Here is a 14208-nt window from a genome sequence, read left to right as displayed (position 1 = left end):
GAGGGAGAAGGGCAGCAGTATTTGGACATCCAGGAGAAATGTTTATTTGTGCCACTTCTCTTTTCCCCTAAAAGGGGGCCTGCCTCTTAATTTCTAAGGGAATTCAGGCTGAGCAAGAAAGTCTGGCTCAGTGGGCCTCTGCAGGTGAGGTGGAGATAGGAAAATGTTTGGTGTCAGTAGGCAAATCCATTTTTTAGGTGATTCTGTCACCTTCCCTGTTGACCCTGTCTGCCTTGCCTTTCCTTCATGGTCTCCCTCCAAAGGTACTTTAACCCACACCTCCCTGCTGCCCTGCTGCCACCAAACTACCCAAAACCACAATTAACTCTCTCCTGCTGTCAAATTAACTTGTTTCCACCAGGCTTTAAACTTGCCTTCCTCATCAAGAGGAATAGAAATAGTACAAATATGTTATTTTGCCTTCAGAGTGACACCTGGCAATGTTTCTTACCTATTGATTTAAATAATTTAGCATTTTAAAAGGAACAAATCAACTTAATTTGTTTTGGGGATACTTAAAGGTTGAGGACAATTTTATATCAATTAAAATCAGTGGTAATTCATTTATGATGGAACTAATGTAATTAATTAGGTAGTTGCTGCTTATCTTCTTTCTAATACATACATTGCTTTTAAACATCTGCTCAATAGTCCATTATGATAGCACAGGAGTGATTTTACCTGAGAGCAATAGAGGAGCAGATGCTTTCTGATGACAGCTTCCCAATTTATTTAGGAAACAGCCAGTCAGTCCTGGATTCACAGTTTTAACTTGAAGCATGGCAGGCGTGCAAGTAAATTTGAAAATCAGAAACAAAAAATCTGAGAAACAAGTTTCTTCATATCATTTTTAATGATTGCAGTTTAGGTAACATGCCTTTTTTTATTAGTGTTGTATATGACTTTTTTAAGGCTGATGTTTGTGTTTTGTCTTTTGTTTTGTGGTGTCTGTACACGTTAATGTTTTGCAGCCATTACGAAACCATCCAAATTTAAGTTTGATTTCAGTGTTGTCCAGTACAGTACTAAAATTCAGCATTAGCTCAAAAATAGTCAGAACAACAATATAAATAGGCAAAAAACCTAGAACAATTATTCAGAGAAAGAGTCAAAATAGGCTATTTTGACATATGCAAAAATAAAGTGAATAAAGTTTTGCTTTTTTAAAATAAGTTACACCTGTGTTTTGTATTTATGGCTTTATCAGTAGCTGGTTAGAGAGTGAAAATGAGGTCTTGTGGGTTGATATAAAACTGTCTGAGGCTCCTTGGTTCTAGTGACCCATTTGTAGATTTTTAGATGTTTTAAGGATCACCTAAAATGACTGCACTTATTTTATTCATCTCATCAGCAAAGTTCATCTCATCAGCTACAGAGATACCATCAAAACTTGTAGGCTACAAAATGTACTTTGCCTGCAAAAATACTGTGGGTTGCACTTGCAGAGACTGTAAAGAGCACGATTGCACATCAGTGGTGTGTCTTTTTAAATCAGAAAATGTGAAATTGCTGTTTCCTGAGGGCAAGGGGGATTAGAGTAGCCCTGAGAAGGATTCAGCTATTTGCCTTTGTGTGCAGATCTAAAATAGTCACAAATTAGTCATTTTAGCATTATATACAGAATGCAGTGTATGCAGACAGTCTTTTTTCCAGAACAGTGGTGTTTAATACAGGAACAGGTAGTCTTGCCATTTCCAGAAGTATCTTTTAGGGCAGGGTAAAGCTGGTGAGTAAGCAGGAGGCAAGGCCGTGGTATCTGATGAAACATTAATGACTGAGAAGCACCTTGTAAGCCCAGTTCTGAGCACAGACTTTTTCTCTTCCCTACCCCTACACACATAAAAACCATGAAAACTGTAGCTGGGTTTGGTTTTTTTGTTTTCTTTTCCCACAGGCTGCTGATGGTCTCTTTGGTATTCTTACTGAAGCATTAATCAGTTTTAAAGAAGGTTCAGTGTTATATAGAGAAGAATTATTTTTTGTTTCTTGTTTCTTGTATTTTACATATAACCACTGGGTATGACTTGTGTGAGAAGGAAAAAAGCATCACTTCTTGGTCTGTCACTCATGTATGTGGGAACTGGGCATGTCACACCTGTCTTTATCTGGCCTGACATCAGGAACAGCAATCAACACTGTCCTTCTGGCAGGTTGACTTCAGGGTCTCTTCACATGCAGTTTTTAAAACTAGGTTAACCCAGAGAGCATGTTTTCAAACATTCCCACTCAGTGCTTTAGGCACTTCTTTCCCCATAAGCAAAAATCAGCCATTTTCCTGAAGACATCTGGGATTCACCAGGAAACCTCAGCTCCATGGCCATCTGTGGTCTTCTCACTTTGTGTCCAAAAGTGTGTGAGCAGTTCCTTGGTCTGCAGCTTCCCAAGGTCTGGGCTTTCATTTGTGGACTTCTGTCCCTCTGCCTCAGCAGCATCTGGTGCCTAATACACTAAATCTGGGGGAAGTCATATCAGGGAAAAACCCTGAAAATATCTTGGGTGTCATTACTGTTAAAGTTTATAAATTTTTATATTTTTTCATGTATTGATTCATCCATTGCTGACTTGACTAAGGATGTGAGATAAAAATGCAAAATAGCTTTGAATTTCTGGTGTGTTGTATGAACATAGTGTTCAGAGGATGGTTGGTTCTTCTTTTCTGCTCAGTCTTCTTCTGTTTTGCTTGGACAGATACCATAAGCCAATATTCAGGGTTGCTTGGCAATAGCCAAGTCATGAAATGCACACCCAACCTGTGGGGCATTATGGTTGCTTAGTTCATGCATGTAAATTTGGGGGTTTGAGCACTGTACAAGTCCACACCCAGAGTGTCTTCTTGGAAAGTTTGTTCTTGTGTTTAATCTTAATGGCATTATTAATTTAATGGTTCCATTTTCAGAGACATTGAGTTATGACAGCTTTTAGAAAAGTCCAAACAACTGGGTGCTTAGCACTGTTGGAATATTAATTTGAAATGTTGTGAAATTCATGCTGCAGCTGTGGTATATCTCAATGCAATTAGTTTCATCTATTTTGATTTGTTTCAAATCTACCATAAACTTTAGTACTTTACACCTGGAATATACACTAACAGGGAAAAAAAAAACCCTCTTAGTTTTATTATTACATTTTATGTTATTATGATAATTGCATGATATTATATGTTTTATATTATTAGCAAAAGCAACTCCTGGAAAAAAGCCTTTAAAGAAAGTAGATCAGAGGATTTTTGGTGGATACATTTGATTTCTCTTTTGGCAAGCAAAACCGGATTATTTAAGGATACACTTCTAAAATGGTCTATAGTGAATGTAATGAGGACAGGTACAGCTGTAGTCCCCTTATTGTGCCAGTTACTGTGCCATGAAGATTTTAGATAGAGCCTTGGTGCAGCTTGGAGAGATCTCAGTTCTGGAAAGGCTTGCAGATAGTTCACAGTTTGTGGAAGGGAGTGTGTAAGATGTCTTTGTAGGTTTCAGACTTATCCGATTTTCTTGCTAGCGTTGAAAAATTCCCTTGGGAGTTTGCATGAGCAGTGCCATGGAGGGGGCGGTGGTTGCCATTATTTCTGTTCTGAAATGATAATTCTGTTCTGAAATGGCAATTTCCCTGGGCACAGGAGCAGAGGCTGACGTGTTGCTGTGGCCACGTGTGTCGTTGCAGGAGCCCTCGGATGACTCTGAGGCCGCCGGGGTGTGCAGCACGGAAGAAGTGGTTCGCTATGAGTACCACGTCCTCTACTCCAGCAGCTACCAAGTGCCTGTGCTGTATTTCAGAGCGTGCTTCTTGGGTAAGGCCAGCACAGGCTCCCTGTGCTGCGTGCAGTAACGTTGGAAATTTCGTATTAAGTTGGGGAAGAGGTGTAATAAGAAACTTAAGAGATGAGGCTGCTCACCAGAGAATTTTTCAATGCTCTGGACTCAGGGCTCCAGGGCCGTGGAGGAGATGATATCATCTCAGCCTGAGGGAGGCTAATCTTTGGCTCCTGGCATCTTGCCTGTGGTTGACTGAAACTGCAGGTCATTTTTCTTGTTCTTTTCTTGAAATGAGTACAAAAACATAGTGCTGCAGGTTTAAACTGGGCTGGGCAATCAGTGGCCATAACCACAGTGCTTGAGCCACAGTTTGAGACACAAGGCTAGGGTCTAAAGGTGTCTTTTAAAATGTATGCTGTTTTCTGTTTAAATTTGCTGCTTAAGGGAAAATAAAATGATACCGATAAGATACTGAATTTTTTTTTGTATTGAAGCTTGCTCTTGGAACAATCTGATCCCATCCCCTCCCTGGTATGTACATCTTGCTACCCACTGCTCTGTGGCTGTAGCCACTGAGATTTCAGCCCCCATCCTGTCAGGGGAGGAAGGAGGAACACTCAGCCTGCCAGGGAGGCCACTGTTGGTGTCACTCATGTAATCAGCAGGCACGGAGTGATCACACTGCAGCACTGGCTGTGCTCTGTTCCCCGCTGCCCCAAGCCTGTGTACCTGTGCTCCAGTGGCACCTGGCTTGTGCCTGCAGTGGTGTGGCCAGCAGGGCCAGCTTGTGGCACCTGGGGACAACGCTGAGTGGTGAGCATGGCTGTGTTGGGTTAAGGCTTGGACTCGATCGTTTTAGAGCTGTTTTCCAGCCTAAATGATTCTATGATCACCATCTTCTGTGTTTTGAATAATATCTTAACTTTATCTAGATAAAGAAGTCTGAATGTTGCCAGTGATATCTTTTCCTTTTTAATTAAAAAGTAGCTTAAGCTGCTTTGAATGTGTTTGGTAGATTTAATCACGCTCTGCCTTATATTGTTTAATGGTTTCTAATTTTGCAGTGTTAGCGTTTCAAAAAGCACTTCAGATTCAAAATTGAAGAACAAATTCTCGTAGGCTCCCTGGTGGAAAGATTTTAGTCTGAGGTGCAGTTTCAGGAATGGATAATTTGGGGTAAATTTTTGGAGTGGGACATGGGGAACTGGGGACATTGCTCTTCCTTTACCACCAACAAAACTCATTTGCACACATCCTGTTGCAAATTTATTTCCAGCATTATTACAGGCATTTACAAACGTGCAGTGTTTTGCCTTTGAACTTATTGTGCAGACAGGAAGATAAAGGTTGTTTTGCTGTTAGAGACGGGTTAGCCTATTTGTGGTCCTGAAAAATGTCATCTTCTTCATTTTTGCCGAATTTATAGTGCAGTGTCTCTACAGAAGAGGACGGAGATGGTGCAGGTAGAGGAAGTAGGACAGTATCTCTACTGTACTGTACTACCATATAATTAGTATTCACCATAAGCAGTTAATCACCAGAGAAGAGCTCACAGAGACAAAACAAGTTGTTTAGCTTGTCAGCACCAGGGAATCGGAGGTGTTGAAACATGACTCCTTATAGCTGGAAGTGGATATTACAGGAGCCAGTGGATGATCTAATGCACAATCATGGTATTGTGTGCCAACAGCTCCCCTTGCAGTACAGAACTGTAATTGCTCCTACAAGTACAATTATCCTTTAAAACACTTCTTGGGAACATTTCACAATGGAAAACAAGGGCTTTTTTTAGATGCTTCCGAAGGTCACCTGGGTTCTCTTCAGCATTTTGCATTCCCTTTTAAATTATAACAATATCTGACTCTTGAAGGGAGCAGGATACTAAATGCTGGCAGTAAGTGTGTTTCCTACAGTGTTTCCAGCTGGTATTCTCTGATTTTAATTATGGGCAGCTTACTTTTGGAAATGAAGAATTCTGTCTTCCCTGCACGATGTTGGTCTGCCTGTGCTGTGCTGTCTGAAGGTCCCAAAGTGGGATTTTTGGATATGTACAGCTGGCACCTGCTCACCATCACTGGAGATACCTGAGCAGAGTATCCTTTGCCTTGTCCCAAACCTGCTGTGAGGAAAACTCTGGGAAATGCCCTGAGTTTTGTTCTGTTGAGGTAATTGTCCGTGTGATGGGCTCCTCACTTTGTCAGACAATCTGCAATGCTCACTGCATTGCTCACCTGCACTAATCAAGGAACAATCTCCCCAAGACTTACCTCAGTTTCCCAGTCTAAATTCCTACCATTGTTTGTAGGCTCGGCAGCAGGAGGGGCTCCTTACAAGTCTCCTGTGAGCTGTTCCTGGCTCCCCTGGGATCCTGCCCATACTGATCCCCGTGCTAATTAGAGCTGAGCTGTAATCCTTCCAGTGGTTCCACGGCCCTGCCCCGTCTTGCCTTCCCCAGCACAGGGCACAGAGCTGGAATTCAGAGCTCTGCTTCCTCCCTGGCAGTGTCTGCAGTGCCCATCACACCTGGGAAACAAAGATTCTTCTGTTCAACCTGGCTGAGGGCTTTTGCAGCATTCACTTCTTCCCTTTGTATAACAGCAGCTGATGCCAGCCTGTCCAAATCTGCACTTCAGCAGGCACTTTACAAACTTCTCCAGAATGCTGAAATCAATGAAATCCTGCCTTTCTCCTGCTGCATGTGAGTGCAGCTTACATTTACCTGGTCTCTCAGCCCCTCCTAGGAAAAAGGCTCCCCATAGAGTTGCTGGGGGGATTTTCCTGTGGTCTCCAGCTTTGTTGGCATCCTCAGGAGCTTGTGCCAGTGAAGACATCTAATTTTCACTCCTCTCTGCTAGAAGTGATGGTCAGGCATTTCAGATCACTTCTCCCTGTAGAAGGGAAAATGTTGCATTTTATCCTTGCCCTTGCTGCTGTTTAAAGTCGATTAAATAACTTCCTTTCTTCCACTCGTCTTTTGACTTTTTTTGTTGTTTGTGAGATGAAGTTTGCTACATTAGGTGGTGCAAGTAGGGTTTGATATTTTGATTGCAAAAAACATTTTGAGAGACATCTAAACTTTTTTGGAGTGTCAGGGGATGGATTTACAGGGAAGATCTTGTTCTGTGCAAGGACAAATACTTCAGTTGAAAACAGTGATTAAGCATGATGAGACTGTCTGGAAAGGTGTTTGGGAACATTATAGGGTACAAGAAGATATTTTTAGGCAGTGTGTATATACATAAGAAACATTTTTCACTGCCTCATGATACTTACCACGTGGCATATATTCCTAATTCAGACCTGCTGAAGTCACAGTCAAGTGTCAGGAGCTCACGGCAGAGGCTAATTTCTCCAAAATCAGCTCTGTGCCTGTCACACCATCCAGAAATGGATCCCTTCTTTCTTCCCCTGGCTTCTGAGACTACCAAATAGGTAGTTGAAGAAATGCATGAACCCCTGCTGATATCTGATGTCAGCAATTAGCCCTCTTGGAGACAGATGGTGTAGGCAATTATCCTTCCCCTTCAATGCTGGCATCAGCCAGATGGGCTGAGCTAGGTCCAGTAAGCTTTCTTTAATCAGCAGAGTATTTTCCTCTTTCCCTACTCTTTAAGATGTCAAGGAGCTTCAGTCTTTTCCTGAACCATCCCCATCTGAAGCCAGGCATTCAGAACCCTCTTGCCATACATTAGAAAACTCACACTGAGGTATCAGCAGCACAGGTGAGCACAGGCACCATTCAGGAATCACCCTGTGTGTAGAGAAAATAATGGCTCATCTCACACTTCTCCTTTTTTCTGCAAAGGCAGAGGAAGCAGCAGGAAAGCTGGCTAAACACTGAAAAGAAAGAGCAGGACTAATGGGAGTCAACAAGGACTGCACCCTCACTCCTCTGGAGAAGAGAAAAGGAATGAGGTTTTCAGGCTGACCTGCTCAAAATACTCTCTCAGCTCAGTGGCAGCTAAATCCCTGCCAATAAAAACCATGCTAATCAGTGGTTAGAGAGAGGGAGCTTCTGAGATAGGGCAACTTCCTCCAACCCTGAAGGCATGACTTTCTGTATTCACAACCACACTGGGCCTGACTGAAGTGCTTTCCAGAATACAGATTTACTTCCTGAGCTCAAAAACATGTAACCACCGGGTCCTTTCTCAGAAACACAGCTGCTCTAAAGACCATATCCTGTAAGAACTGGTTTTATTGTGGCTTTGGACATAACTGAAATGGAATAATTTCTGTGATCATGTATTCTCTTAAGCTGTATGAGGCTTTTTCCTCTTTTGATAGTGGTTTCTTAATATTGTTTCCTTATAAAATACATCAGAATGAAGCCTCAAAACAATTTGTGCACCGTTTCACGCAAAGCGTCAAACAACCTTTAACTGAAAAACTTAGAAATTGTTAAAATATTTTAATTGAGAATCTCTGAAATTACTAAAAGCCCTCACTACACATGAAGAAAGTAGAATACAGCGACTTGGGAAGCCTGAAAATGTTTTCCATGTATTTCCATTTTCTCTGAAAATAAACATAGAATTTTGTCTACCTAAGGAATTTCTGCTCTTTGCAGAAATTAAGGTCCAGCTGAGATTGCAACTCCTGTGTGGTCTGACAGCCTCACCTTGCTGCTGTGAGAGGGCACTCAGTATTCTGCCTTTAACTATTTCTTATTTGTGGTGACATGGTGGAGTTAACCCCAGCTGGGCACTGAAGAAGCTTTTCTCAGAAAAGTTTGTTGTAGTCTAAACAGTGTAAATAATAAAACTATCCCAGCTGAACTTGGGATAGGCCTTGGGACACAGCAAGCTTGTCCTTGTGGGTGGGTGGTGACTAAATAAAATCATGGCTTGGTGAATCTGGAGCCTTCACCTTCCTCCCCTGCCCCTTCTCTTGGCTTGGTGCTGCTGTTGCCTTCAGGTTCTGGCTCAACTTCCCAGCTCAGCTCCATCCCAGGGAAGAGAAGAGGCAGGAAGGCAAGAGGCTGCGTGGCTCAGCAGGTGCCACAGTGGGCCCTTGTTGCCAGCAGCAACAATTACTGCCTGCTCTGTCAGACCAGCTGGATGTTTGAGGTCTCAGTGGGTTGTAAGAACGTGTAACAGGGCTGCTAAACGTGTGAGAGTGCTGGAAGAAGGGGGTAAGAGAGCCCAAAGAACACAGATCTGTGTTTAGAGCAAGTCTGGGAGCTCGTGCATAGAATGAATTCACCATGTGGTAAAGACAAAACTTGTTTTTAGCTAGAACATATTTCAATAACTTCCCATAATTTATAAAAATGGGATTAACAGAGTCAGAGTAATCCATTGCATGTGAATGTGACTCTGCTCAGTGCTGTTATAAAATTCTCAGAGCAAGGTGTACAGAGCACAATCTAGAGTGGTAAATCAGATGTTGCACTAGAACATCTAGTGTTATTGTAGATTTTACACTTGGACTTTCTCTGCTGAGAACAACATTGCAGGTATGCATGGCATTTCATATCACCTGCACCCAGGTGATCTGAGTGTAAGTACATCCTTGTAAAGTGAATTTATGCTTTGTAGCAAGTATCTTTGTGAATGTAAGACTGTTCCCAGCACAGCTCTGGTGTCTGTCATCACAAGAGAGTGCATGTGATGGTCTAACAAGTCTCACCTTTGTGAGGAGAGCATGGAAAAGCTGATTAATATGCTGTTACCCCCTCAGATACTTCATTTGCCATGTGATTCTGCTATATGGTGCTCATATAAGTTCAGAACTTCCTGGTTTTTTATAAAAATGTGTGCCGAAAATAAAACAGAGGCTGTGGGCAGCTGGTTTAAACTTGTGTCTAAACATGGCATTCAAATAGTAATTGTGTGAATAAATCTTTCTCATTTTACAGACATACAAATCTCAGTACAATAAAACTGATGATCAGAGGATGATGGTTTCTGACACCTGATAAATGCCAAGATGAAGCTACTTACTAAAGTCCATCGAAATACTCTGTTTGCTATAAATAAATATTCATTAAAAATAGACATGCTTATTTTCTAAGTGGTTGACACTAATATCTTGGCATAATTCTAGTGTCACAGCTAAAAACCTGATGCAGTACAGCTATATAAATGCAGCTCAAGAAAACACTGTGGACAGACCAAAATGCAGTAAACTTTTACCTGCAGAATTTTGTTCCTTAGATTTTCTTCTCTCTGTCACTATGAGTTGCATATATTTACGGTGGGTGAGTCTTCATAATGTTATTTTGTGGTTTTAAATCCACCTTAGCAAAGCTTTGTTTTACAAAACCAGTTACACTTCACACCTTAAAATCGGCACAGTGAGTTGTTACTCTCAGGTGACAGAGAAGAAAACCAAACAGGGAATTTAGGGTGGTTCTGTGTGCACCTTCAGCCAGGATTTGAAGAGTTTTCAGTTTTAATTTTGCTGTTCTGTATTAAAGATACAGCATGCCTGAGAGCTTTGGCTAAAGGTGGTTGTTTCTTCCCCCAGATGGAAGGCCTTTAACTCTGGATGAAATATGGGGAAGTGTTCATGCATCCTACCAGGCTCGTCTGCAGGAGGGGCCCTGGGACACTATTACACAGCAGGTGAGAGTCCTCTGGTCCTTCATGAAATTGGGGAATGAAATATATGCCTGGGTCCTCAGTGGCCTTATTCCTCTCTTGCACAGTAGGCGAGAAAATTAAAATAAATTTAAAAAATGTCTGTATTGTGTCATGCTCAACGATTTACGAGCAATAGTTTCAGTCCTGGATTTTGAAGGATATATAAGTGTTCACCATTTAAGGCTTGCTTTGACAGTGTCTCACGTTTAAAATACTACTCCAAAGCCAGTCCTCAAAAATTCAGGCAGTTTCTGAGTAATTGTGAATTTGGGTAAATACAGAAGCAGACTTATTTATGTAAATAAAACATATCAGTGTAACATTTCACGGATTGTCTGGTAATCAAATTACCAAACAAGACTGTGTGTAACTTTCAGTTTTAAATAGACTTGCAGTCTTAAGGATTGAACAAGGGAAAATTGGTCTCCTGTCCAAAAATAAGCTGGTGCTGTGTAATAGCCACATGGCTCAGATCTGAGCTGATTGTTCTGGAGTCTTCCCTTAGCTCCAGGTCTCGTGAGCAAGTCCGACAAAGAATTGAGACTCTCCGGGTGTCAGTTTTTTTCCTATCAGACCAAGACACCAATTTGTCTTCTCTCCCTCCCCTTCCCCTCCTTGATTTTTTAAATTTTAGCTGTTTCCAGGTACTCAGGTCTCTTGCCACAGCAGCCTGACAAGGGTGTGACATCCACCAGGTCCTACAGCTGCTCCTTAATTCAAATAACACAGTTTAATTACAGGATGCCTGTTTGTAGATGGGAACACAAGCAGAATTTTTGTTTTTTGCAGCCACAGATTATTATTTATCTTATAACAGCTTCCTGAGAAGCTACCAAGCCATGGGTGTTCTGGTGATTGCTGTGCATGTCTGAATTCCAGTTGTGAGCTGGCAGGTTCTTATAGTACACACTTTTCACATGAAATATTAATTACCTGGCTTGTCTGTGAATGAAGATGGGGAAAACTGGGTTTTAATAACATAATGTAATAGTGGGACACTACTGAGAATACAGCATAAATGGGATGTTTGGAATGTGTGAAGTCAGAGTTGTGGAAGCCAAAAGGAAAATCAGGTCACTCCCACACAGGGATTATTTTTGCTTCTTAAGGGACAGTAAAGTAAAAATTGTCCTGCACCTAATAACTGGAGGTGTGTGTGGGACACTTACACACAAATTCCTGCAGAAACAAGAGTTGTGTGTGGCAGAATATGTGGAGTGAGGGAACTGATTCTGGGACACTCTCCAGAGGTGATACAGCGAGCTGTGAGTGCACTGACAAACACAGGAAGAACATTTTGGAGAAATTAGCAGAGTTAACAGCTGCAAAATGTGACTTTCTGTGAAATAAGGAGATTATGGAAGATAAGGAAAACTAGCCTGCAAGCCTCGGATCAAAGCAAGAGTCAGGTTTACAAGAAAAAAACCTGCTTTTCTCTGTCAAATGAATCAGGGTTCTGAACTGAAATAGGGAGTTTTGTCTTGCCTTGCTGCTTTTCTGCTGACCCATTTTGTTATGTGGGTTAGGCTTTGCCTGCAGGGACACAGATCCTATAATGCAAGTCACTGGGCAAACTCATCAAATCAGGCTTGAGCACTCTGTACACATGAGCAGCAGAGTAAAAAAAGGTTTAGGATTTTAATCCAAAAGAGATACAAATTTTACATGCTACAAGCACTCCACCACTGGGAAGAAAAATTGAGCTTGCCAAGGGTCCATGCACGTTACTTAACTTTTAACTGGAGCTGATCTGCACTGTGATTGGCAGACCAGGAAAATTTAGGCTTACTGACTTTTTGGGATTTTTTTCCCCCATATATTTTATGAAATGAGGGTGCCAGACCTGTGCACATTTCTGATACAACTATATTTTGGTGTATACTCCTTGTGGTAGAATACATCTGTGATAAAATACATCTCAGGAACTGAGACAAGCTGCAAAGAGTGGAGATATTTGACATTTGAAAATTTTAGGTAAAATTTGGACTTTTGTAGTTACTTTTGATTATGGTGGAGAGTTATGCTCATTTCCAGAGAAGGCATCTTGAAATATTTTTCCTGACTAGATTACTGCAGAAAGCAGAAGTCAACTAGTTACCTTCTCATAAATAAATTAACATGATAAGGTTGCATAGTATTTTATAATGATAATTGATAAATGGTGATGATTTAATTGCACTTCCTCTAGTAATAACCTTAAAATGCTCAAATGAAGTTCCTGTGATTGGCTTTCTTGCGAGTTAAATCTCCCTGGGGTCTTCAGTCATCCCTTCCCTACATCCGGCGATAACTTGCTTTAGCTGTTTTAAATAATACAAATCAATTAGAACACACAGCTGTTTAACAAAACTTCCAAATGTTGCTACAGGTCTCTGTGGGTATTTCCTGATGACTTATAATGACATCAATTTAGCACACCTGGTAAGATCTGTGTGAGCTGGAAGTGGCTTAATTCTGCAATGACAGGAAAATTAAGGAGTATTTATGGATTACTGTTGCATTCCAGAAATGTTGCCAACTGTGATTTTCAGCTTCTTTTTAGGAGGATTCAAAAGTAGAATTACAGATACCCCATCTCCTGAATTGTTTACTTGTGACTTGGTGCTTTTTAATGTTATTTATTTATATTAGTAATTTAAATGCCATATAAACATATATTATATGTATGATGTATAATATTTATATTTGTTATTTATAAGATAGTATACACAAATACATAGTGGTACTGCCTAAACAGCTCAAACTTGTTGGGGCCTCTGTGTGTAATAAATATAATAAATAGCAGGTGTAATGTCCCAGTTAGGAAAGCAGCAGCCCAGAAGTGCCATGGTCAAATGCTAAATGGTGAGGCAAAACTTCACAAGAGCAGGAAATAAGTTTTTTAAAAAAGCCCAAACAGAGAGTGGAGAAAGAAATGAGACAAATGGGGAGAATTCTTCCCAAATATGAAGGTGAACATATTTTGACACATGGTAGTGCTTGATGTAAGAGCCAGGAATAAAAAAAAAAAAACAAAACGAAACAAAACAAAACAAAAAACCCAAAAACCAAAACCACAAACCAACAACAACAACAAAAAAATCAACCCAAAAAACCAAAAAAAAACAAAACAAAACAAAACAAAAAAAAAAAAAAAAAAACCAAAACAAACAAAAAAAACCCCCAGATAGCTAATACTGAGTTAATTTGTAGAGGCTGCATTTGACCTTTTATCATTTTGGAAACCTGTCTGAAGATGGGTGGGAGATGTGAAGCAGCAGGGAGTGACTCTGTGGTTATAGCCAGAACTTCAGGCTGTGTGCCTTGGTTGGGTTCCCTCTGGGGAGTTGGAAGTGCAAGACTGAAAGGCTTTTGTTGTTGGGATGGGTGTGGGATAGGCATTGTCAGGGCATGGATTTTCATCCTGCTGTGGCTGAGGGCTGCACACCTGCTTGGAAGTGCCTTCATCAAGATCCAGGACACTGGTGTAGCCTTCACATCCAGGTGTTTTCCACAGAGTGTGGAATGGTGCTGGAGTGATGGATACAGTCACCTGCTAGGAGGTAAACTGAGGCCCACTGATTTCTCAAGCACCTTCTGAAATTTAAGAATAGTGGAATAAGGGATTGAAAAAAAATGGGTAAAGGCACTACTGAATCTTTGTAATTTTTTTTGCCCTAATGGATATTTGTAAAAGTGTAGACAAAGCAGAAGGACTTCAGCAGGGGGAGAGACAACATTCTTGACAAATATGATGAAACTCAGTATTGATGTAATTAATTTTATCAACACAGGTGCCCAAGTCCATTTTTGATTCCTGTTACTTCTGCTAATCCACACCTTCCATTAATTTTCTTCTGTGTGGAAGCAAACTGGCAAGAGAATTTTGT

The 14208-nt window shown here is 41.0% G+C and overlaps 1 protein-coding gene across 1 annotated transcript in view; it reads left to right on the top strand.

Annotated features, from left to right (window-relative positions):
* Positions 1 to 14208, top strand: part of ATG10 (autophagy related 10) — a 60591-nt gene that overhangs the window by 34113 nt on the left and 12270 nt on the right. The window contains exons 4-5 of the mRNA XM_064403062.1: positions 3661 to 3787; positions 10224 to 10321. Coding sequence (XP_064259132.1) covers positions 3661 to 3787; positions 10224 to 10321 — 225 coding nt within the window. The remainder of the gene's footprint in view (positions 1 to 3660; positions 3788 to 10223; positions 10322 to 14208) is intronic.

This window comes from Passer domesticus, chromosome Z (assembly GCF_036417665.1).
Source record: "Passer domesticus isolate bPasDom1 chromosome Z, bPasDom1.hap1, whole genome shotgun sequence".
NCBI lineage: Eukaryota > Metazoa > Chordata > Aves > Passeriformes > Passeridae > Passer > Passer domesticus.
The sequence above is the reverse complement of the archived record's forward strand: the minus strand, read 5'-3'. Positions and strand labels throughout refer to the sequence as shown.